This window comes from Lontra canadensis, unplaced genomic scaffold (assembly GCF_010015895.1).
Source record: "Lontra canadensis isolate GAN:19392208 unplaced genomic scaffold, GSC_riverotter_1.0 scaffold24, whole genome shotgun sequence".
Classification (NCBI taxonomy): Eukaryota; Metazoa; Chordata; class Mammalia; order Carnivora; family Mustelidae; genus Lontra; species Lontra canadensis.
In genome coordinates, this window is record NW_022631018.1 from 14620968 (window position 1) to 14644909 (window position 23942).

General features: G+C 38.7%; 1 protein-coding gene across 2 annotated transcripts in view; it reads left to right on the top strand.

Annotated features, from left to right (window-relative positions):
* Positions 1-248: 248 nt before the first annotated feature.
* The window catches only part of AKT3 (AKT serine/threonine kinase 3), a 295963-nt gene continuing 272269 nt past the window's right edge, over positions 249-23942 (top strand). Inside the window, exons 1-3 of one of the 2 annotated variants that reach the window (XM_032862896.1) lie at positions 249-502; positions 5038-5078; positions 10721-10881. In XM_032862896.1, the coding sequence (XP_032718787.1) occupies positions 10836-10881 (46 nt within the window). In that variant the 5' untranslated portion in view covers positions 249-502; positions 5038-5078; positions 10721-10835. The remainder of the gene's footprint in view (positions 503-5037; positions 5079-10720; positions 10882-23942) is intronic. The other variant, XM_032862895.1, reaches the window with a different exon arrangement.

A 23942-nucleotide genomic window follows, 5' to 3' on the forward strand; every position in this document is an offset into this window, starting at 1 on the left:
GCGGCGAGGCGCGGCCCCCCACCCCCAGAGGAGGCCGCAGACCCCCGACCCGCGCCGGGCGCGCCCCGGAGCCTCCGCCCGCCGCCGCCTCGCCGGCGTGACCCGGCCCCCGCCCGAGCGGTGTTTTCTGGTGATGAATTGAATTTGTAGCCGATATCCGATTCCCATGTAGAGTCTCCGCCTCCTCCTCCCCCCGCCGCCGCCCTCCCTCCGCCCTCCCCTCCCGCCGCCGCCGCCGCCGCCGCCGCCGCCGCCTCCCGCTCCAGCTCCGCGGCCCGGCCCGGCCGGCTCCCTCCTCCCTCCCCTGCAGCCTTCGCCTGCCCTCCCGCCGGCCTCACCGGGCTCCAGGGGGGCCAGAGGCTCTGCGGGGTGGGGGGAGGACAGGAGGGGAGGAGGAGGAAGGGGGGACCCCCGAGTCGCCCCCTCTCCTCCCCCCGCCCCCCCGGCTCCATCCTCCGCCGCCGCCGGAGCAGCTGCGGGGCCGCCGCCGCCGCCTTTGCAGGTAACAGCCACCGCCCCCCCGCTCGCCCCCTCCCCGCCTGGCCTCCGGGCCCACGGCCCCGGGCCTCCCTCGGGCAGGGGGGGAGAGGCGGCGGCGGGGTTGGGGGGGGAGGCGGGGGCGTCTGGGTTGTCACCGCGCCGGGGGCGTGGGCGGGGGCCGGGTCACCGGAGGCTCGGGTGTGGGTGTAGGTGGGGAGGCCGGGGGATGCCCGGCGCCGCTGACACCGGCACCCCCTCACTTTCCGGGGGAAGCTGGGGGGGCGGCGGCGCGCGGGGGGCCGGGGAGGGTGTTCCCGGCCTAGCGGTACCGGCCGCGTCTGCGCTGCCCCGGCCCTGGCGCTTCCAGTCCCTGCGCAGCTCCGGCTCCCCGCCGGCCCGGGCCGCGCGGCGTGGGGAGGGGGCGCCGGCCGGGCGGGGGCGGCGGCGGGCTTATATAACGCGGGGAGCGCGGGTGCCGGCGTGTTTGGGTTGGGGGGAGGGGGCCGTCTGCCGCGCTCCCCGGCGCGGGGGCTGTCTGCGCGCGCGGGGTGGGGTGCAGGCGGGGATGCACCGGCGTCCCCCGGGGTCTCCTTCCTCCCCACCCTCCCCGGCAGCCGGCGCGCAGGAAAAGACTGCCCTGGAGAGAGGGGGGGTGGGGTGGGTGCGGGGGTGTGTGTGGGAGGTGGGTAACGTGCTCGTCTGTGTTTTTAATAGTAGTGGGGTTTTAATCCGCTTGGGAGTTGTGTGCTAAGAATAGAAATGTGCGGAAGATGCTGGGTTTGGCGGATCCAGTGATGCTGTAGCTGCTGGCGGTGGCGGCGGCTCCGGCTGCAAGTAAACAAACCAGCCTCTTCCTCGTTCACCTCCTCCTCCTGCGCATCGGGTCTGCATCAGCCATGATGCTGGCTGGGCCCTCAGAGCCCAAAGTTGAAGCCTGGCCGGTCGCCGGGTTCACCCTGACTCCCAGGCGGGGTCACTCCTTGTTTGGGATTACCCCGGGGATCTTCACTTAGGCTGGATTCAGTCTCTTTGGGGCCAGGTCTTCAGTACCGATATTGACTGTTTATCTTAAATCAGAGGAAAGGCTTTCCCAGAAGCCAAGGGTAGGATGCTCCCTTTTTTTTTTTTTTTTTTTTTTTTTTTTTTGCATCAGGAGAACCTTATGAAAATAAAACCAACTCATTTCACCAGTGTGGTAATTGGTCGAGAGCCCAGTAGTTTGTAATGGATTACATTTTCAAAGATAAGTTCACAGCGGAACCTGTGTATCTGTATTAAGTAGTACTATTAAGAAAATGTTCATACTTTTTTAGTTCATCCTGTAGCTAAAACATGTGACATGATGACTTTTTTTGCAGTTTAATACCTTGCCAAGTGCTTGAAATCGTCAAGTTGGATATATGTTCCATATTTGGGAAGGCATGGTCATTTTATATCTTTTATAAAGATGTAAATTACTGTAAATTGTAAATTACTACTCCCCCCCCCCCTTTGGGTTTTGGTGGAAACTCATTAAATTAGGTTATACATTGTTAGGAAATAGTTGAAAAAGCCAAAGCTAGAAGAATCCAGTAAACCTGGCTTAGGAAAGTTTGCTTTCAGAAGTTAAATATCATTGCAAAATACGTATAAATGAATATGAATATCCCAGGCGGTGGGCGTCCAAAACCAACACACATTCAGGAAGTGGTTGTCTAAGACAGGAATGCATTTCTTTATTAAGAAATCTAATTCTTGGTAAATTATTTGATTTCTGAGATGAATGTGCAATACTTTGGAAGATGCATATCAGGAGTGTTGTATTTTGTTTTTGTTTTTCTTTTGGCAACACATAATCTTGACTTGGAAAGTTTACCACATAGACTGTATTTGAAGATCTGCTTTTTGTTGGTCTCACTAAGGTTGACCCCAATATCTTTGGTTGGCTTGTGCTTCTAATTTTTAAGTGAGGGAGTGCATATATCATGAATGAGACACCATTAGAATTTAGATGAGTGTAGAACTATAGTTTTCAGTTGCTATGTTTTGTTTGTGGTAGGTGTTTGCAGTAGTAGGTTTTCCAATAGCATTTAAAAAATACCTAAAGTAATTCTACAAAAAAACTTAGGAAACTACTACTTATATCCATTTTGTCCCCTATGCTTAGTCTTTCTGTAAGAATTACCTTAGTGAGCTGTTATCCAACTGAAAATTCGTTTTTAGTTTGACATTGACTCTTAGTTTAAGTTGTGTATGTGAAGGTGCTCAAGGGTTCAGCTTTAGAGTTTTTGGTTTATGTAGTTTTATAGCTGTAAAATATTTTAAATGAGATTTCATTCATTCTTCCAACAAATATTTGAGTGTGAACTGTGTGCCAGAGCTAGTTTGATTAAAAACTTTCCTTATTTACATATCATTCAGAAGATTACTACCATTAGAAAGAGAATTTGTTTTCAGAATCATTGCAAATCTAAACATGTTCTGGTTAAACATACCCTAGGACAAATGCACTTGGCATAATAGAATCTCGTGTAAAGTAGAGGTTTAAGATTTTTTTAAACTCTGGCTTTTGATTTAAACATACAAGAGATTTTATTTCTTAAAAATTCAATGGAAATTTCCAACTTTTTGGTTTTCTTTAAAAAGAGGAACCTGTTTGATAAATTGATTTTGTGGAAGTTTAGAGTTTACCTGAACTTTGCATATTTTTGTGAAAAGATAGCTACACTTTGTTGTAAAACTTTTTTAGTTCAAGAATTCACCCTTGAGAAGATAAGGCAGTTATTGTTAACTCATGTTAATTGGGTTTTTTGCATGATTTGATAGGATTTTGCCTTTATAATGTGATTAAGTTTTAAGCATTAAAAAATGCTTAATTTGCAATAATTTATATTTGAATACCATAAGATTCAAGACAGAAAAATAAACCATTTCATTTGTTTTGATCGAATCAGTCGTATAATTTGACTGGCATTTTTGTTTTTCTTAACATACATTTTAATGCACACAATGAAGTTTTGTAAGTTTGTGTTAGAATATTTAAATCATTTGAAGTTGCTCTGTTTTTAGCTCCAGGTTTCAGGAGTGTGCCTTGGTATTCTGAGTACTCGTTTTATACACCACACACTCTTCTGTAGTCACCTGGAAGGATAGCCCTGAATCATATGATGTTAACTAAAAATTTTACTGTGGTCTTTCGGCAGCGTGAGGTCAGGTTTAGGGTCAATACCAGCCAGTGCCTGGTGAGCACTTGCCAAGTACCAGGTGCTGTTCTAGGTGCTTAATGTGTGTCCGTTGGTTTAATCTTCACAACAGCCCCTGCTACTTTATGAAAGTGGTTTTCACAAGAGAAAACACTTATTAATGCGGCATTATAAAAAGCCATTTCCGTTTTGACTGTCCTCATTCCGAAACACTTTTTTTCCTTAGCATTTCGCCTAAGTTGCTTATACCTCTCATTAGACTTCCCAGTGACATATTCAGTTTCAGTAATGTAGTACAATGATTTCCATAGAAATCTCAGTAATAGAGTAAAAAAAAAGTATTATCGACAGACCCTTAACAGTCTTTTTCATTTCATTTGTTTCAGAGACCAAGTTCAGTGCCTCAATTGTTTACATATGTTATTGCAGTGCCCTAGTCTTTTGGTATTTAGATGTAAATAGGTTTCCTTTGCCAGGTAACCTTCACGTAGTAGTTGATAGATAAATTAATACATGTTTCTTGACCCATAGATTTGCTTTTCAGTAGTCTTTTCAGTACTTTCTTTATATTTAGCTATCACCAACTGCCAAGATTTCACATTTTGTAAATGGGTTTATTTTGGTAATATTCAAGGGGAGAAGTAAAATGATTGACCAGAAGAAATCTATAGAAGACTCTTAAGGCTCTGACTCTGTTCGGAACTCTAGGGGATGGGAAGGGGAGGAAGATGGTATTTTGCCAGAACTGGAGTTCAGTTCGAATTTTGTCTAAGTAAGATTGATGTTTTGATATTTTATCTTCCCGACTATGTATTCAACTTTTGAGAACAGAAACTGTGTATAATCATGATGGTGTCACCAGAGATGCCATCTATAAGCGAAGTAGATGCTTGGTGGATTTGAACTTGAAGAATCATAAATACCAACTCTGGAAGAGCTGTGAAGCTATTTGTCTAATGCTACACTCTTATTTTTATGGCTAAGAAAAGTGAAGCACAGAGAAATTAAAGGACTTGATGTGGCGTCACTCAGGGTGGGGCGGAGTTGGGAACAGGGACCCCAGTTTCTGGGCCTGCCCAGTGCTCTCCTTGATGCACCATTGTGATGAACTTTGTTAAAGGATTCCATACCTGTGGGTTAACTCTCAGTTTAATCAGGGGTAAAATCCGTCATGCTGATTCTTGACATTTAATGGACCATATACCAACTGTATTTTGTGTATATATGTGGGTTTTTTTTTTTTTTCATTTTATTGTCAATGAGGTCCCCAAGGCAGATTTTAGAAGGATTTTATATGTGTTTTGGAAAAGTATGGCTTCTGTGCAACCGAAATTCTTTCAGGGGCAACCCTCAACCTTCTTCTGTTGTATTACAGGTGCCTTCACATAGAGACAAGCCACACTTAATATGAGAAAGGTAGGAGATCATTTGTCTATGGCTTGTTCAGTGGTTTAGGTGAACCAGAGGAATCCAATAGGCATTTTCCTAGTTGCTTCAAGTTAGAATATTAAATACAGCACCCAGCACAAGTTTTTTTTTGTTTGTTTTTCGTTTGGTTACTCATGGATGTGTTGGTTCAAACGGCATTCAAATGCCCTAAACCGAGGTAGAGAAGAGGAGAAATACTCTCCACTTTTGTCTGAATATTTAAAAATTTGCGAATTGAAAGAACTGAAATTTTGCGTGAAAGTTGGAAATCTTGCTTATGCCAATTCAAGTATTTTCCTGTAGGATGAAACGGTGAAGATATCTATTAGTTTTAAGAAAATCCATAAAGTCTGTTACTGCATTCTGAAGAAAGTTTTGTGGCTTGCTTTCCCCATATGACAGGTTTATGAACAGGATAGCAACTTGTGAGAGGGACAGATAGCCTGAGAGTTATTTGAAGTGCAGAGCAAGTTGTCTTGAATTTCCCTTTATTTCAGTATTTTTCCTTTCCCTTGAATCCTTTAAAGAGTTTTATATGACTTTAGGCATTTATTATGGCATAAGTTAGTTTCACCTACTTCTTGAAATCTGTAGATAGGGTAGAATTGTAGTATGGTTACCCTTGACAATCATTTGTATTTCAAAGCAGCAAAATTCTCTTGTCTTTGTACCTTAGTAGACCTTCATTAATTCAGTTTGGCTAGGCATAGCTGAAGGATATAAAAAGTCGTGGTGCAGGGCAAGTATATTCTTCATAGTATTATTTACAGCCAAGGATATGGTTTAGAGGAAGTTGTATTATGGATAGTATTGTGGCTTTGAACTTAGAAATTAACATGTAGGAAATTGCTAACCCGTGAATCTTGTTCTAATTTGTAAAAAAGAAAATTGCTGGCATGCCTTTTAACTTTGTCAACCTTCTGGTCTTCTGTTGGTGTCATTTCCTTTGTGATGCTGCAGTCATATTTGATTTTTAATTTATTTGAAAACATTGTGTTTATTGGACTTTTGAAAAATAACTCAAAGAGAAAAAATATTCACAGCGATATTCACAAATGTTACACATACTTCTGAGAATTCCTATTGGGTTATTTGGTAGAAAGCATACCTAACTGATAGAAGACTTGAATTGCAGGCGGTCACACTTGTTACTTGTCACTATCTGGTTATGGTAACGGCGAGGAAATAATGTCATATTTGGTTGGTCACGGTTTGCCTAGGTTCAGAATTGTAGATGCTGTAGCTACTGGACAGATTTCTTTCTAGAGTCAAATTCACAAATATGTGAAAGCACTTTGATAACAAATTATTACTTGGAAGAGATATTTTTCAAACCTTTGTTTTGCTCGCCTCCGTGTATACTCAGTGTGGTACTTGTCACAGAGTAGGCAGTTAATACCTGTTTACTGATTACATGTAAATGTTACTTGAGTGAATGAGATTTTGGAAAGACATTTGAAGAACTTTGATTATTGCTTAAAACTGAATGGTTTTTGCCTTAAGGAAGCAAATATCTTTTTAAAATTGTTATGAAGGTCATTAAGAAGATACACCATTCTTTCTCTTTCTTTCTTCCACAAAGATAATTTTGGGAGTTGAAACTTGGCCTCCTCTCAACAAAAAGTATCAAAAAACATGGAGAAAAGGAGCATAATTTTAATGTGTGCCAGTCCTCACAATTAGTGGAGGTCTGCAGTAAACATACTTTAAGGGATAAGGAAGGATATTTATTGTAATTTAAATTACTTCTGTGTAGATGCTTTTATAACATTTGAGTTCAGGTTTGTATTTAAGGTGACATGATACTGCTCTCTGTGTTTCTTATAATATTCATTTATCTAGTGTGTTTGTTCTTCATTAGTTATATAAAGCTGTAATTGTGCTCTTTCATTCATCCACTCATTAATTTCTTCTGTATTTGTTGGGTCTATCTTATGTGCCCCGCACTGTCAAATTGCTTTACTAAATAGTAATGGTATTGAATGAGGTACAAGATGTGAAAATGTTTTGTAAATTGTGAAGTGATATTCAAATGCTGTTATCATCAGATTCTCTAATAGTTTTGAATGAAAGTACCTTTAGTTTAACTGCTTTGTATAAAATCTAAATTGAATCTGCCAAGAATTTTGTATGACATTTTTTTTAAGAATAGACAAAATTAGATTATTCAACAATGAAATATTTAATGCATTAGGCTTAAAAGAAAAAGAAACCAAATTTTGTCTTTTAGAGCTCATTGGATAGAACGTATTTCTGGAGAAGCCGGGGCTGTAGGAGGAGGGGAAGTTCATGTCCAGCTCATCCTTTGGCAGATTAGTGTTTTTAGCCACGTGGAACATGGGAGTGGGAGAGCATAGATGACTTGGTGCAAGTGGGTTGCCACTGTAGGGAAATTAAATCGAAGAATATGGTGGATTGCTTAAGAGTCATTAGCATTGTGTTTTGCGCACAGGACAGCATTTATTTCTAGCCTATTGGCCATGATTCTGCAGGAGTATACTTTGAATGTCTTTTAAGGTGTTTTCAAAGAAGGTATCATTTTAGCTGAGAGTCCCAGGAACAACTTTAAAGCTGAATGTTATGATTATGGGTAGAATTTGGTAAGAGTTTAAGATGCAGTTGGATAAAGCCACTTCCATAATGAGTGGATTTACTGGTCCTGGATGATGATTATAAATTTTGTCCTGTTGATTTAGCATACATTTCAACACTTTAAATATAGAAGCACCAATAAATATTTTTATCTAAAAGTTAGTTTTTTGAAAGTTTCATTTCACTTATTTTTTAAAAAATTTATTTGAGAGTGGGGAGGGGCAGTGGGAGAGGGAGAGAGAAAGACTATCAAGCAGACTGTGTGCTGAGCACGGAGCTGATCTCAAGACCCTGAGATCAGGACCTGAGTGGAAACCAAAAGTGAGACACTCAAGGACCGGGCCACCTAGGCATCCTGAAACAGTTTCATTTTAAAACAAAACTCATTGATTTGGGTTGATCTGGATATTTCAGTATGTTGTTTTGTACCAAAGCGGTGGTGCTAGTGGAAAGAACTTGTGCATGGTTCTCTGCTCTTGGTTCCCTCAGAAAGCAGCTGTGCGACCTTGGGCAAGTCTCCTCATCCATCTGAACTCTGTTTCCTCAATTGTAAAATGAAGGTCCTTTCCTGCTTTGAGAGTCCAACAGTGAAACGTCAGCTTAAAAAATGGAATGAGTTTTGAAAGGACTTTTCTTTAGTGTTCTCCATAGGTGTGTTGTAATGCAGATTATTTTACTAGAAAGGAAGATATTTTATATGTTTATTGGAGTGGTATCATTTTTTGGTTATTACTGAATGCTCACCCCTGATCTGTTCCATTTCCAATCCCAAGAATATTAAGACAGGAATTTTTTCTATCCAGATAATACCACTTTATAGTCAGGAACCAAGAAGGGCTTGAATGAGATGAGGTCCCTTGCTACAGGTGCCACCAAAGAGAAGGACTGCGCTCAGTTTGCGCTAGGGACTCCGATACTTAATGTCCTCGTAATTATTTATGTAGTAGAAGGAGGTAACCCTTTTAGTTACCTGGCTCTGTATTATGGAGCCAGTTTTCAGGAAGTTATAGAAATCAAATTAAAATAATGTTTGGATTCTTTATTGAAGGTTTTTTGTTTTTGTTTTTTTGCCCATTTTTAGTGATGAAATGAGTCTTGCTTTGAGTTCTGTGGCCATTTCACAAAATGTGTTCCTCTGGATATCTAAAGAAAAAAAAAAGAGCCCTGTAGGTTCAATAAGTTGAGGATTTGCTGGGATAAACAAGGTTGTACATATTTTGTATCTTTAATAGTTTAATAGTGATGTTTCAAGAGAAAGAATAGTTCGTAGAATTTTTCCCAAACTTACTTGACCAAAGAATTTTTTTTTTCTTTTTCTCTCTCCCCTGCACCCTCCCTCCCCCCGGCCCTCGCCGCCCTGGAATTTCTCTTGGTGTTCTTTCAAACATATTTTGGGAAAATATATTTAGATTCTAGTATCCCTTTCTCTGCAGTGGCAGACCCCATTGCTTCTGAGGACAGTCTTGGCCTTACCTGTAGGTGCTGAGGGCACTTGTGGGGATGCTTTTCTATTCAGCCGCACAAACTTAGTCAAGCTTTCTTAAGAAAATGTTAGTCTTGATTCCTCACTGCTACGTGATTAGGTTTTCTACTTACTATGCATTGGAAAATGACCCATGATTCAGTTCCAGTAATAGCTAGGGAGTCTAACCTTGAACTTGCTGCTATGGACTATTAACAACACCCAGTCTGAGAAAATAGTATAGTTATATAGTCCATCTGTCCATTTTTCTGGTTATCTAAATTTTATGCCTGTGCTTTTGGACATATAATGCCAGTATACCCTGGACTACATGTTTTGGTCCCTTTCTTTGGAAATATTTTTAAGTCTGTTTTATCTTTGCATTTTCCTTTTTAGGTTGAGAGGGACAATGAGAAATAGCCCTGTAAAACTCATTAGTGTATATATGAGGATACTTTTGGGGACTTTGTTTATTATACAGCAAGGTATCTTACAAAGACCCATGGGATAAATTCCAGATTTTTATCCCAAGAAAAACTATTCCTTCTGAAGCAACTTTTTTTCTTTTAAAAAATATTTATGGATCTTGCGAATATTAAAACTGATTGTGTCTCATTTGCTTTGCTTCCTAAAAGCTTTCCTGCTAAATTTGTGGCCCTTTTACAAATATGTAGACTTTGACTCTGGCTTCTTTTTATCTGAAGGCAGTAGAGTCTTGGAGTTAGGAATGTGGGTTCTGGAGTGTGATGGCTTGGGTCAGATCCGGGCTCCATCATGCAGTAGTCGTGTCGAAGTCAGGCACGCTGCTTAATCTGTGCGATCCTCAGTTTACTCGTCTGTGAAATGAAGTTAATGGTGCCCTCCTGGGTTTATTGTGAGGATTTCCTGAGAATGATAGATGTAAGCAACTGTTCTTGACACAGCCTGGATACCCCGTACTTTTTTCCACTTTCATATTCCTTTGGTTTCACTTCGTGTATTTTAAAAAATAATGGACTCCGTAGTATTTATAATAATTTATTGATTGTTATCCAAAAACTCATTGTCATCTAACTCATTGATTGTCTAAACTATTTCTTGGAGTATGGGCAAAGTAAGCATATGCAAGTGCTGGTTTTTAGCACATTGTGTTTTCCATAAAATACAGCTATTAAAAACAGTCACAATTGCTTTGCCGTAAGTATTCCTAAATCCCCAGAGATTTCGGAACTAGACATACACGAAAGTTTGCTTTTAGTTCCCCCAACTTTCAGTCTCTCCCCTTTCACCTCCAACACATAGCACTGAACAGATGTTCTGTATTCTTTGTATAGGTGTGACAGTGGTTTTCTTAAGACATTTCTGTTACAGCCTCTTAGGTTAAAAGTTTCACTATCGTTTGAAATCTGTCATAAGCCCAGGGAAGCACGTTCACTCTAGAACTATTGAGTAAATGAGTTTCCCAGTTTGAGAAGTTAGAGTTTTATGTGAGGTCAGGCCAGTTGAAGACATTTACAAAGAATTAGTTGTTTGTTATTGCTATGTGAGTTGCAAGAATGGAAAAAAAAGAAATTCTTTCTTCAATACTTCCTTCCAGGCTGAGTCATCACTAGAGAGTGGGAAGGGCAGCAGCAGCAGCAGAGAATCCAAACCCCAAAGCTGATACCACAAAGTAGCATTTCTCCAAGTTGGGGGCTCAGAGGGGAGCCATCATGAGCGATGTTACCGTTGTGAAAGAAGGCTGGGTTCAGAAGAGGGGTAAGTACTCACCAAAGCCGAAAGTAGTATGTTTGGTAAGTGTGCTAACGGTCACTGGTGTCCTGGAACTTGGTATTTGTTCCATTGCTGTTCACAAAGTCCAGTAAGAGAGAAATATTTAACTTATGTGTGAGGAATTTGCTTGTTATTTAGGGATTTTTTGTAATTCTTGATTTTGATAATTTATCATCAACGTTACGAAGACTTGGCCTCCTGGTATGTTGTGTTACAGAAATTTCTTGTTGTGTTTTTCCATGTCCACAGATTCTACAATCCAGAGAGATGTCTTTCAGATGATTTGATACCTAGAAAAGTGTCTAACTCATCAGCATTTAAAGACATGTAAATTTATATTAAGCAGGTCTGGGCGGTAGCAGGGGAGGGGCTTACAGGCTTAAAGGGAAAGAGTTCTCCCTCACACTCATGGTTTCACCCGTCCATGTTAGTTAGGTAAGGAGAGTCTGAAAGTAAAAGACCAAATGAAGAAAAGGTTTTGTGTTGTGTGTGTGTGTGTGTGTGTGTGTGTGTTTATGTCTCATTTCATATTTTTATTTTTCATGATCTAGTTTTAGTATTTCTTGTTCACTCCTACTTTAGGTAAATAATTCAAATGCACTATTATTCTTCTCTAATACTAACGGAAGAACTCTTCAACATAAAGCTTAGTTTATCCTCTGTGAGGTCACCTGCTAATGTGGTCAATATGTTTATCAAGAAATCTGGAGTGTAGACCAGTTGCCAGGCAACAAATGTGTATCCACGTGGCCAAATTGAGTAGCATGAGGACTGTTTTACTGTCAGGACTCTTTAAATTCCGTGTACTGGATCTATGTTCTGATTAAAAGTTGCCTTTTAAATATGTGATTGCAGTGTTCCTTGTGGGTCGTAGTTAATTCTTATGCTTGAAAACCTGTTGTCAGAAGTTAAATGGGATTATGTATGCCTGAGTTTTAAAAAATCAACCTTATTGAGTTATTATTTCCAGAACAATGAAATTCACCAATTTTACATGTACACTTTGATGAGTTTGCTGCCTTCATGCAGTAGTGTAACAAGCACTACAGGTATGACAGCAGACATGTCTGTCTCCCCAGAAGTGCCCTTATTCCCCGATGCAGTCAGTCCTCTTTCCTCAACCCTGACAACCACTGATGTGATACCACTGGAATCTTCCTTTTCTAATATCTCTTATCAATAGAGGCCTGCGGCCTTTTCTGTTTGGTGACTCTCACGTAGCGCAGTACTTCAAGGATTCATCGTGTTGTTGTGTATATCATCAGTTTGTTTCTTTATTGTTGGGTCACATTCCATAGTTGGGCCATAATACAATTTATCTCTTGACCAGCTGATGGGTAGTTGGGTTGTTTCTGGTTTCTGGCTGTTACGAATGAAACTGCTCTGAGCAAGGGAGTGTGTATCTTGGTGTGATGTATTTTCATTTTTTCTTGGGCAGTAACCTAGGAATGAGATTGTGGTCATGTGGTAAGTGTGTGTTTCACGATAAAAACTGTTTCAGCCAGTATTTTACTGTTGTTTCATTTATTGTATGTTCTATTATATAGTTTAGGAGGCATTTTCAGACTTCACTGCTGTGTCAAGGTATTTTTTCTTTATTTTTAACTTGCCAATTAACATTTATTCTATCTTTCTTTCTTTGGGATGGCAAATCAGGTAAACCTTTTGGAGTAATACTTTATTAAGCTCTAAAATCTGCTCTTGTAAGACCAGTGCGAGGATTAAGTAAGACAGTGGATGTGGATGTGTTTTGAGAGTTTTAACACCAGTGTAAACTATTGTGGTCACGGCATTTTGTCAGGGATTTAGGGTGGTTCTTGAGTTTGTTTAGCTAATTGTGTCTTGTCTGAACTACCATAAGAGAAGGTTGGTATATAGTGTGTGAGATACAGAAACAAGAAAAGATGGACAAAGGTTTTGTTGTGTTTTTCTTACATTGGTTAGCAGTACACAAAGGTATATAATGATAAGAAACAGTCTTTTCTACTCTCTACTTCTTCAGACTGGTTTCTCTTTTGGGATATAACCACTTTAGATCTTTTCTACTTTTAATTTTTTTGGTGATTATTATCTCAATTTTATGTATATTATGCTAAGCTTTATATTTGAGTAATCTTACATAATCGAGTATATATATATCACCGTTGTGAAAATAAAGAATTTAACTTGTAATACCTGTTCTCTTCCTTCCTTCCTGAAGGAGGGGAGAGGGCTTCATGGTTATACTTCCAACACTTGGCACTCTTAATTCTAGAAGATACTTAGGCATCATCTCTAAACTTGTCACTTTATGAGTTGAGAAAAATTAGTACCCCTCCCAATCTTCCCCCCGAATTCCTCATGGTCCCCTCCCAGGTTGTGTCAACTGTAACATTTATTTAATGTTGCCAAGGTTTGTAATAGTTTCATGTGTTGATTTGGAGCAACAGTAATCAATAGTGTGATAAGTACATACTACCTGCTGCTAACGAAAGTTGTGTGATGGGTATGGTGTGTTAAGAGCCGTAGGGAACAAATGTTGGTATTCCAGATCAGGTCGTACTTTAGTTTGGCTTCTAGTTGGGGCTATACCTGTTTTTCCTGGATTTTCCAGTTGCCTTGTTGCCCCCCGCCCCCACCATTGGTTAAAGAGAGTCTGTCTTCTTCATCATACCACTTGGGTATCCAGTTTTTTAATCGTAGTATTTGTTGAAATTTTATTGGGAACTGACTTTCTTCTGGGTATGATGCTTGCTAATAGCATGTTATTTAATTTCATTCTTGGACATGTTCTCTGCTTTCTTAGACCTCGTGTCTTTCCCATTTGTTTTGGATTTATTTTACCATGTTCTAGAAGGTTTTTTTTTTTTAATTTCCTGGAGTACTTTTTTAAGAAAGAATATGTGGAGGGTGCTTGTCAACAGAGTATTCAAAAATGTGCTTTTCACTTTGACACCCAGGACATACCTTAGCTGGGTATAGAATTTAGTTGTGCAGTAGTTTTCCTTCGGAATTTTGAAGGTTGCGTTACATTACCTTTTGGTAACCAGTTTCATTGATAAGAGGCTTAATGCTAATAGCAGTAATTTCTTTCTAGGTAACCTGTTTTTGTTCTCTGGAAGCTTGTTGTGGCCGTGCCTTTTTGTCTTTGACATGAAATTTAAGGAGGATGAGATGTAGTTCTTTTAACTCTTCCTGTAAAGCATTTGGTGCACCTTTTGGATATGTGGGCATATGTCTTCAGTTCTAGGGAATCTTCTGTATTTCTTTCATTATTTCTTCCCTTCTGTGTTCTCTGTATTCCTTTACGGCCTGCCCCCCCCGCCCCAGAGCATCTATTATCAATGTTCAGGTTTTACGATTTTCCTTTCACGTCCATGTCTTTGTTTTCCTGCCTTGTTCTGGAAGATTTCCTTGACTTTTTCTTTGAACCCTTTATTGAGTTAATCTATTTAAGCTATTACTTTATATTTCTGGGAATTCTTTATAGTTCATAGCCAGCTCTTATTTTACAGATGTAATACAATCTTTAATTTTAGAACACTAATTAGACTTTATTTTTAACTTTTTTCTCCTGTCTAACTTTTTCAGTTTGTTTATTTTGGTTCTTTTTTTGGTGGTGTTAGTATTCCTTAGGTATCTGGTGGTTCCTGTGACTGTGTTTATACTTGGGAATGAAAGACTGAAATTGCCAGTCATGTCCTCTGTTTGTATTATTTATGTATTTTCCCTATACATAAGACAAGTTAGAGTCACTGAACGAAGATTTGTGATGGCAGTTTTAACTGGACTCCTGAAAGTATTAGTTGAAATATTAGGGGAAACTAAACTGGGCATTTTTCTTTCCACCATTCTTAATTTATTCCTTTAGAGATTTTCAGTATGATTTTAATAATAACTTTGTGTTTTAGTCAAGCAAATTTCATTAGGTAGTCTGATGTTGTTTGGCTGTATTTTTGTTCAAAGAATTTCTTCTAAAAGAGTGTTATTATTTGTTGCCTGTTTACCCTGAGCAGATAGATTTTGATCGCCTGAACCTGGGTGTACTTGTTTGAAAATAAATACGATAACATCTGCCTTCTTTACCTCACAGTATGGTGGTAGGCATTATGAGCTAATATGTGTGGAGTGTTTAAACTATTAATAAAAGTACTAATAGAAAAGTTATATCATCCCTTACCTTGAATATCAGTCCTTTTCCTCAAACTTGTAGTTATGAATCAGTTCTTGTTAGCTCCTGTCCAGAGAGAATCTCATTTTATTTGTACTTTCAATGTAAATAAGTCATTGTTTAGTAAATATCCTGGAAAGGAAAAAAAATAGATTTAAAGATAATTAATGGTACTGTGTTGGACAAATGCTTTCCTAACTTTGGTGATTGGTGATATATTGATACTGAAACCTTTTTGTTGTTGTTGTTCTATACTTTTCTGGAGCAATTACAAAATGGTAAGTATTAATTGGGATAACACCTGGACATGGGATTGTTGGTGTTGGAGATGACAGTAAAGAAAACATTATGTATAGCACACACAGACTCCAGGGCCACCTGCATTTTCCTCTTTTGTGTGGGAGAGAACCTCATAGTTCAGTTGTACATCAGCGCAGGAGATACCTGCATGTGTATTAAACGCTTGTTAGATCGATGGTCTCCTTCACAGACCAGCCAGTTGGTACTGCAGATCTCTAAAGTTAATGTCAAAAGTTTTGCTCTCCTAGTTTTTATCCCATTACAGCCAGTGGTGATATTTGCTGTGAAGAAACTTACTGCATTAATAAAGTGGGAAATTTAACCAGCTTAAAAGGTCTAAATTATAGAATTGAGTAGACTGCAATCCTATTAACCAGGGCTGATTGTAATTTATAAAATTCTATTCGCTTAATAGTACTGTTTCTTAAAAAGGTAAGTCTCATAAATGTGGCGAGCCAGTTTTTTGATAACAGGTTAAAATCTAATGTATTGTTAGTCAACTCATAACCTTACTGTTTTGAAATTGGTAACAAATCGAAGAGGTGATTTTATCATTAAAAACCATTGAATTGATGAAAATGCTGCATATTTCTTACACTTTTTGTTGCCTCAGTATCTAACAAATCGAACATTGATATTGTGTTCATGTATGTAACCAGTTTGTGCTTTCAAAGAACTTTTTCCCTTAGTTTGCTTTATAGTTAATAGTTTCCAGCTCAAGGACATCAATAAATTGTGACCTTGGAATGATACTTGTTTTATATTCTTTGAAATGATTTGTTTAGAAGAACTGGAATGTTAGTGTTTGGTAATTCCTAGCTAAAACTTCATGAGTCTATGAGTTTTCTCTCAAAATAGCTTAATGCCACTATGCAGAATATTTTAGTAATGTGAAGATTGTAAGCTGGGCTATATTTTAATGTGTGATTGTTGTGATCTAGTCAATTTTAAGCAGTTATGGAAAACAAAATGCAAAATTTGTTGGGTGCTCATCCAAGTCCAAGGACCTTCTCCTTTACTTTTTACATACTTGTGTACCTTTTGTTCATGTTTATTCAGAAAGTGAGTTTTGAAATAAATTATCAAGTGATTATGGAAATAGAATATGATAGTATGATTTTCTGTTTACTACTCAGCAGCAAGCATTTTCCATAGAAAGTAAAGAGCTGTGATAGTGACTGAATAAATCACCAGATAGATTAGAGAAGCTCTATTTTGACTGTTGATGTTACAAATGGAGCATAAACCTGAAAAAATTAAATTTATTTTCTAAAGGCATTGGAGCACTGAGATTTACTGTATTTACAATAATGTGAAATTTGGGGTGCTTGGGTGACTGAGTTGATTAAGTATCTGATTCTTTTTTTTTTTTTTAAGATTTTATTTATTATTTATTTGACAGATAGAGATCACAAGTAGGCAGAAAGGCAGGCAGAGAGAGAGAAAGGAGGAAGCAGGCACCCCGCTGAGCGGAGAGCCCGATGTGGAGCTCGATCCCAGGACCCTGGGACTATGACCTGAGCCGAAGGCAGAGGCTTTAACCCACTGAGCCACCCAGGCGCCCCTAAGTATCTGATTCTTGATTTTGGCTCAGGTCGTGATCCTCGGGGTTGTGAGATCGAGTTCTAGGTGGGCTCCACGTTGGGCATGGAGCCTGGTTAATATTCTCTCTCTCCCTCTCCCCCAGCCCTTAAAAAATGTGAAATTTATTTTTCTTGTAATTTGAATACATTTATTTTGGAAATTTTAAACAAGTTAAACCAAATGGAGAGAACCATCAAATGATAAGCTTTCATATGCATTCTAGAGTTACAGAATTGAGAGCTGCTGGGGCGCCGGGTAGGGTGGCACAGTTGATCAAGTCTTGGACTCCTGGTTTCTCTTCAGGTCATGATCTCAGGATCATGAGATTGAGCTCGCAAGTGGGCTCTGTGTGCAACAGGGAGTCTGCTTGAGATTCTCTCTTACCCTCTCCCTCTGCCTCTTCCTGCTTGCATGCTTGTGTACACATTCTCTCTCAAAATAAATGTGTTTAAAAAAAGAACTGTAGTGTTGCTGTTGTGCACACACACACCTACATACATACACTCTGCTTCCCAATAAGCATGAGTTTTGTGTATTGACTTTGTATCCTGCAACCTCATTAAAATTCACTTATTTGTGTTAGTTACTTTTACTAATGTGAATTTTTTGCTAATTTTCTGCGTAGATGGTCAAGTCATCTCAAAGAGCCACAGTTCTGCTTCTTCCTTTGCAATCCTAATGCCTTTAATTAACTTATTTATTTATTTACTTATTTACGTTTATTTAATTAACTTGTTTATGACTGGTCTTGTTTCACTGGTTAGGAATTCTGGTGCAATTTTGAGTAAAAGTGGTAAGAGTAGACTTTCAGTTGCCTTTCTCATGTTACTGGGAAAGCATTTATTCTACCACTGTCTTCATAATATCATGTAATAATCACTTGTATTAGTTGTGGTTTTTCTATTGCTGCCTTTAATCAGGTTGAGAAAGTTCCCTTCTGTTCTAGTTTGTTGAGTGTTTTTATCATGAGTGGGTGTTCACTTTTTTCAAAAAGTTTTCCCATGTCTACTGAAATGGCTATTTGATTTTTCCCGTTTTTCTGTTAATATGGTGCATTACTCTCATGGCTAGAATAAATCCCATTTGGTCACGATGTATTATATTCAATTTACTAGTTTTGATATGCTAATATTTTGTAAAGGATCTTTTTTTTGCATTTACGTTGGTCTGTCATTTTCATTTCAGGTTTCGGTATAATGGTGGTATGGGACTCCTAAAATATGTATGTTAGGAAATACTCCTTAATTTTTGAAGGAATTTGCATAAGATGGGGTTTATTTTTAGTTTGGCATGTTTAGTAAAATGTATCAGTGAAGCCATTTAAGTTGGAGCATTTTTGGTGAGATTTCTGATAATAAATCCAGTTTCATTAATAGCTAGATACAGGACTATTCAGATTTTTTGTTTCATCTTGTGTCAGTTTGGGCAAATCATGATTTTTTTTTTTAGGAATTTGTCCATTTCATCTAAGCTGTTGATATATTTGGCATAAAGTTGCTCTTAATATTTCGTTATTTAAGTCTTTGCAGGATCTCTACTGATAATATCTTTATTAAATTCTGATATCAGTAAACTGTGTTCTCCTTTTTCTTACCTTTGGTCAGCTTTACTAGGAGTATATATTTCACTAAGCTTTTCAAGGAGCCAACTTTTTGCTTTGTTTTCTTTGTCCTTTTTTTCTGTTTTACTGCATTTGCTCATTACCGTTTTAATTTGTGTTTCTTTTTTCTAGCTTAAGGTAAAATAGTACATCACTGATTTTAAAACTTTTTTAAAAATATAAGCACTTAAATCTATGGATTTATCTTTTACTTCACTGCCTAAGTATGTCCTGCAAGTTTTGATGAAATATGTTTTCATTATTATTTAGTGTAAAATGTTTCCTAACTTCCTTTGTGATTTCTTCTTTGAACTAGGGGTTATTTAGAATAATGTTGCTTAATTTGAAAAGATACAGGGGTTTTTAGATAGCTTAGTGTTTTGATTTCAGCTTTCTATTTAATTGTAATTACAGAAGATACTATGTAAAATTTCAGTCATCTGGAATTTTTTTGTTATTTAAAAAAATTTTTTTTATGATCCACCATATGGTCTCTCTTGATTTTTCTGCTGTTCTGGGTGTCATTTTTTTTTTTTTTTTTTATAAATGTCTGGTCAGCATGGGTGATAGTGAGTCATATTTTCTCTGACTTTACTGATTTCTTTTTCTTTAGTTCTGTCAGCTACTGAGAGAGAGGTAACATCTCCAACTATGATTGTGAATTTATCTGTTTCTTTTTTCTGTCTATTTTGTTTTATATGTTTTGAAGCTTTGTTATCGGATGCATTCACATTTATAATGATTATATCTTCTTGATATATTACATCTTTTATGCTTATGAAATGTCCATCTTTTTTTTTGGTATAATACTCTTTGATTTGAAATTCAGTATGTCTGTTATTAATATAAGCACTCCAGACTTTTTCTGCTTAATGTTTACATCTTATATCTTCTTAAAATGTTATTTTATATTTATTTACTTATTATTATTTTTATTTTACATTTAGCTTATCTGTGTTTTATATTTAAACTGCCTCTTGTATACAGCATATTTTTGGGTGTGGCTCTGTTTGTTTTTGTTTTTGTTTTTTCTTGATCTCATTTGACAGTCTTTATGCTTTAATGTAGACCATTTATATTTAGACCATTCATATTTATTAAGGTAATTATTAATATGGTTGAATTTCCTTCTCCCATATTCCTGCAATTTTGGGGTTTAGAATTTTTTTACTTTCTCATTTTATTTCTGCTGTGGCTTGTTATTTATACCTCTTATTAAAATATAAAACGAATCTATGGTTGATGTTGATTTGATTGAATTTAGGTCTTCTGTTTTGTTATTTTCTATTTGTCCTATTTAAAAAAAATTTCTCTGTGTGTTTATATATATTGTACATATTATATATACAATTGTGTAATTATATAGATTGCCTGTATATATATGTGTATGTATATATATATACACACACACACACACTGTCCTTCTGTTCAGACTCAATACTTTATTTCACCTATTGTGAAGAGCAAGCTGGAATCTCAGCTTTTTTCTCCACTTTTTGATTTCCGCTTTCAGACCTGCTGGAGTCTTTTCTGTGCATGTACAACTCAAGGTTTAGCCATAATTTGGGTTGAATTTACCTCTAGGTTTTGGGGCTGCCACATGTGTCTCACTTGTTTGTGGGCTGTCTCTCTTACTTTCCAGCCTTTTGGCATCTCTGACTCTAGCATCTGACTCTAAAGTGAGCACGACTATAGTTTTCTGCCTAAATTGTACCCACCTTAGTTGCATGGAATGGGGGAGACGGTCAAGCAGAAAGCCGCATTGATGCAGATCCCACCCAGTGCAGTTCCTTTTTTCCGGTGCCACCATACCTCCAGTTTCTGCTTGCTTTTGGTGCTTTCCACTGCCTTCAACTAGTTATTTTGTGTATTTTATACAGAGTTTATAATTTTATGTGTGGGAAGATTAGTCTAATGTAAGTCACCCGACTTATACTCTGATAAGTATATGCTTCAATGTATGGTTATAAAAACCTGTTTAAGTTTTATAGTTCACTTAATTTTGTCATGGAATTGCTCATAACAAGTTAGGTGAAGTAGAAATATCATCTGCATTTATATTTGAGGAACCTTATGGTTTCAAGCAGCTTAGTTCCTATCACCTAGAAACATAGCTGAACCTTTTTTGTCAAGTGAATGTGTAGAATCATAAGCTGGAAGAGACATTAGAAGTCATCTCGACTTGGGGCGCCTGGGTGGCTCAGTGGGTTAAACATCTGCCTTCGGCTTAGGGTCCTGGGATTAAGCCCCGCATCAGGCTCTCTGCTCGGTGGGGAGCCTGCCTCCCCCCTCTTTTTGCCCAACTCTCTGCCTGCTGGTCATCTCTCTGTCAAATAAATAAATAAAATATTAAAAAAAAAAAAAAAAAAGAAGAGGGCATCTCGACTTATACCCATTTATCTTCCACATTAGAAAATAGGTCATTTTTTGAGTTAGGGACTTCGCCTGGACCAGTAGCTGAGATTTCTTTATGGCCAATTTTATGATGCTTCATATTTTGTTTCTTTCTCACACTGTGGCCAGTATTGGAGTTGTTTTGTTTTGTTTGTTCGTTTGTTTGGAATTCTTTTTTTTTTTTAAGTTTCTTTCTTTTTTATTAACATATAATGTATTATTTGCTTCAGGGGTACAGGTCTGTGAATCATCAGTCTTACACCGTTCACAGCACTCACCATAGCACATACCGTCTCCAGTGTCCATCACCCAGCCACCCCATCCCCGACCCCCCAGAGTTTCTTATTAGTACCTGATGGGGGGATGGCACAGAACCGTTGGACAGGAGGGGACTTTAAAACCCCGTGAGAATGGAAAAAGAGAGCATTTTCCATTTGGTGGAAGGAATCCTTATGCTATTTGAGTGTATCACTTACTGCTCTGTGTCCAGCGGGGAACACAGGGAAGCCGTTCCTCTGGAGCTTATTGTGTTACCTCCCTTGGAGAAACTCTATTTTCTTTGACACAGAGAAACTTTTCTTCAATTATCTGTTCACATTCTGTAATCAACCACATTATCCTACTGATGTCATTAACTGTGTTCCTGTCACCATGTTTTCTTTTACGTATGTCATTGTTAACGTTAGTTTTTTACTTGGCGTATTTTCTTTTTCCTGTGTCTTTGTCAGTGGAAATCTTCTGTGCCCTTCAATTATAAGTTCTAATATAATTTCTGTTTTTTTCCCAGATCAGTCTTACAAAGGTAGAGTGATTTCTCTTGTCTGCAGTGTTCTGTCGCTTTACTTCCTTGTGGCTCTATATGGGCTCCTGTAGCTCCATCATTTCTCTCTGTCCGTTGTCAACACCCCGAGTGCAGGAACTGTGTCTAATACAGGGGTGTTTTGCATCTAGGGTCTACCAGCACTTTGACCACGGTAGGTGCTTAGGCTTGGAGTAAAGGAGGAAGAAGACAGTTTTAGAAGGTCAGACAGCGGTATGTCACAGATTTCAGGGCAAGGAAAACTAGAATTGGGACAGCTGAGGTGAGGCAGGAAACACAAAATAGATCACAATTATGAAAGCATCCTGTATCTAGGATAGGCTTTTGGCCAGGGCAATGCTGGGATTCTAGATCACGTTGTGTATCTCCAAGCTTTTGTGTGAGGGAAAATGGAACTAACGGTATTAAATGGTAGAAATGACCGAATGGTTCCTCCTGGCCCAGGTGGCTGCACAGGACTCCGCCCGACCCAGCATGGATTAGTATAGAAGGTGTCTATGTCAGGTAGGTGCACTCTGGACACTAGAGTGAGAATAGAGTAGTGGTCGTAGTTCTGGAATATCTGTAAACGTCTTCAACTCTTGGAAGTGCAAAGTACTTCTGAGGTCAAGACACCTAACTTTTCCCACCTAGTAGAATCTTTTCTACTGAGTTTCTGATGGATCCTTTGTCTCAGGGATTGTGGGTAACTAAAATCTCACTGTGTAAGGCATAACCGTTTCGTTATTTAACAGCTCTGGGTACTAGTGCACTTTCCTTTGGCCTCCTGAGCAATATAAAACAATTTCTGTTTTCCATGTGATAGGCCTTCAGATACTTCAGGATTGCTGTGATAGCTTCCCTAAAACCTTTTTAAGCAAAGTCTTCTCTTTTCTTTCATTTGTTTATTGTATGACGTGGTTTCTCACCCTCACACGTAATTTGGGTGTCCTACTGTGGAAATAGCTCAGTTTGTCCATGTTCCTGGTGCCCAGAAGTGAGCGTAATCCTGCAGGTGTGCTCAGTGCGGAGACGAGTGCAGCAGGCCTGTTGGCTCCCACGGTATTATCTCGGGGGGGGGGGGGGGGGGGGGGGGGGGGGTGGCACCCAGGGGGGGGGGGGGGGGGGGGGGGGGGCGTCGCTGCCATCCAAGGCTGCAGTCCTTTTCTCAGTTTTAACTTTGAAAGCACCTTTTATGATGTGTTCTTCATGCAGATCATTTACATATGCCAATTTGTTGTCCACATGTTAGCAATTTACATTCCTATCACTGGTGTGTAAAAGTTTCTGCTTTATCTTGCCATAGTTAATCACTGGGTGTTATTCTTTTTAGTTCTTACCATCATATTGCTGTTTTAGTTTACATTTATTTGTTATTGAGGCTTAACTTTGTTGGTGGTGCTTTTAGCCATTTTTTCTTCAAAGGAATTGCTTGTTTCTGACCGTAGTCAATTTTTACATATGCGGCCTATGTCTTTTATGTATTTTATGTCTTCTTATTTATTTGTAAGCGCTTTTTGTATATAAAATTATAGCATCATTTTATTAATCATTTTGTTGTTAAAAGTACTTTCCTGGCTTGGATATATATCTTTCAGCTTTGTGTTTTTGTCATGTAAAAGTTTTATAATTGTTCTGTAGTTTAATATATCAGACTTTTCCCTTCCAAGGAGGCCATTGAGGTCCCACTTAGGAACTTTTGCCCTGTTTTCTTTGAGCATCATTATGATTGAAACCATTTGTACTAGCTACATAATGTATTAATTCCTTTTGTAAAAGATCCAAGCAGTATATAAATAAGCAGAGTGTGATAGGATTCCTCTACTCCCGATTTCCTTCTCAGAAATAGCCACTGTTGAGTGGGGTGTGCTACTGTAAAGCCAGAAGGATACATACCAAACAATAGGTAATATTTGTCTCTTGTCAAGAGATTGGAATCCAGGACATTAGGTGGGGGACAGGAAGAGGGATAATTAAATAAATGAGATTTTTGCACTTTATTTTGTATGTTTGGATCTTTTGTTTTATCTAATTTTGCATACATGTTTAATGTCATAATCACTTAACAGCGATTATGTTGTCTGTGGCATTGCAACATGGTCACTCTGACATTCTGAAAGGAGTGTCTTACTTGATAGAACTTGCCTTCAGAGAATCTCTTCTTCTCATCCATCTACTTTTCGCACTTTTAAGTACCCGTGTACTGTCAAATTAGTCCC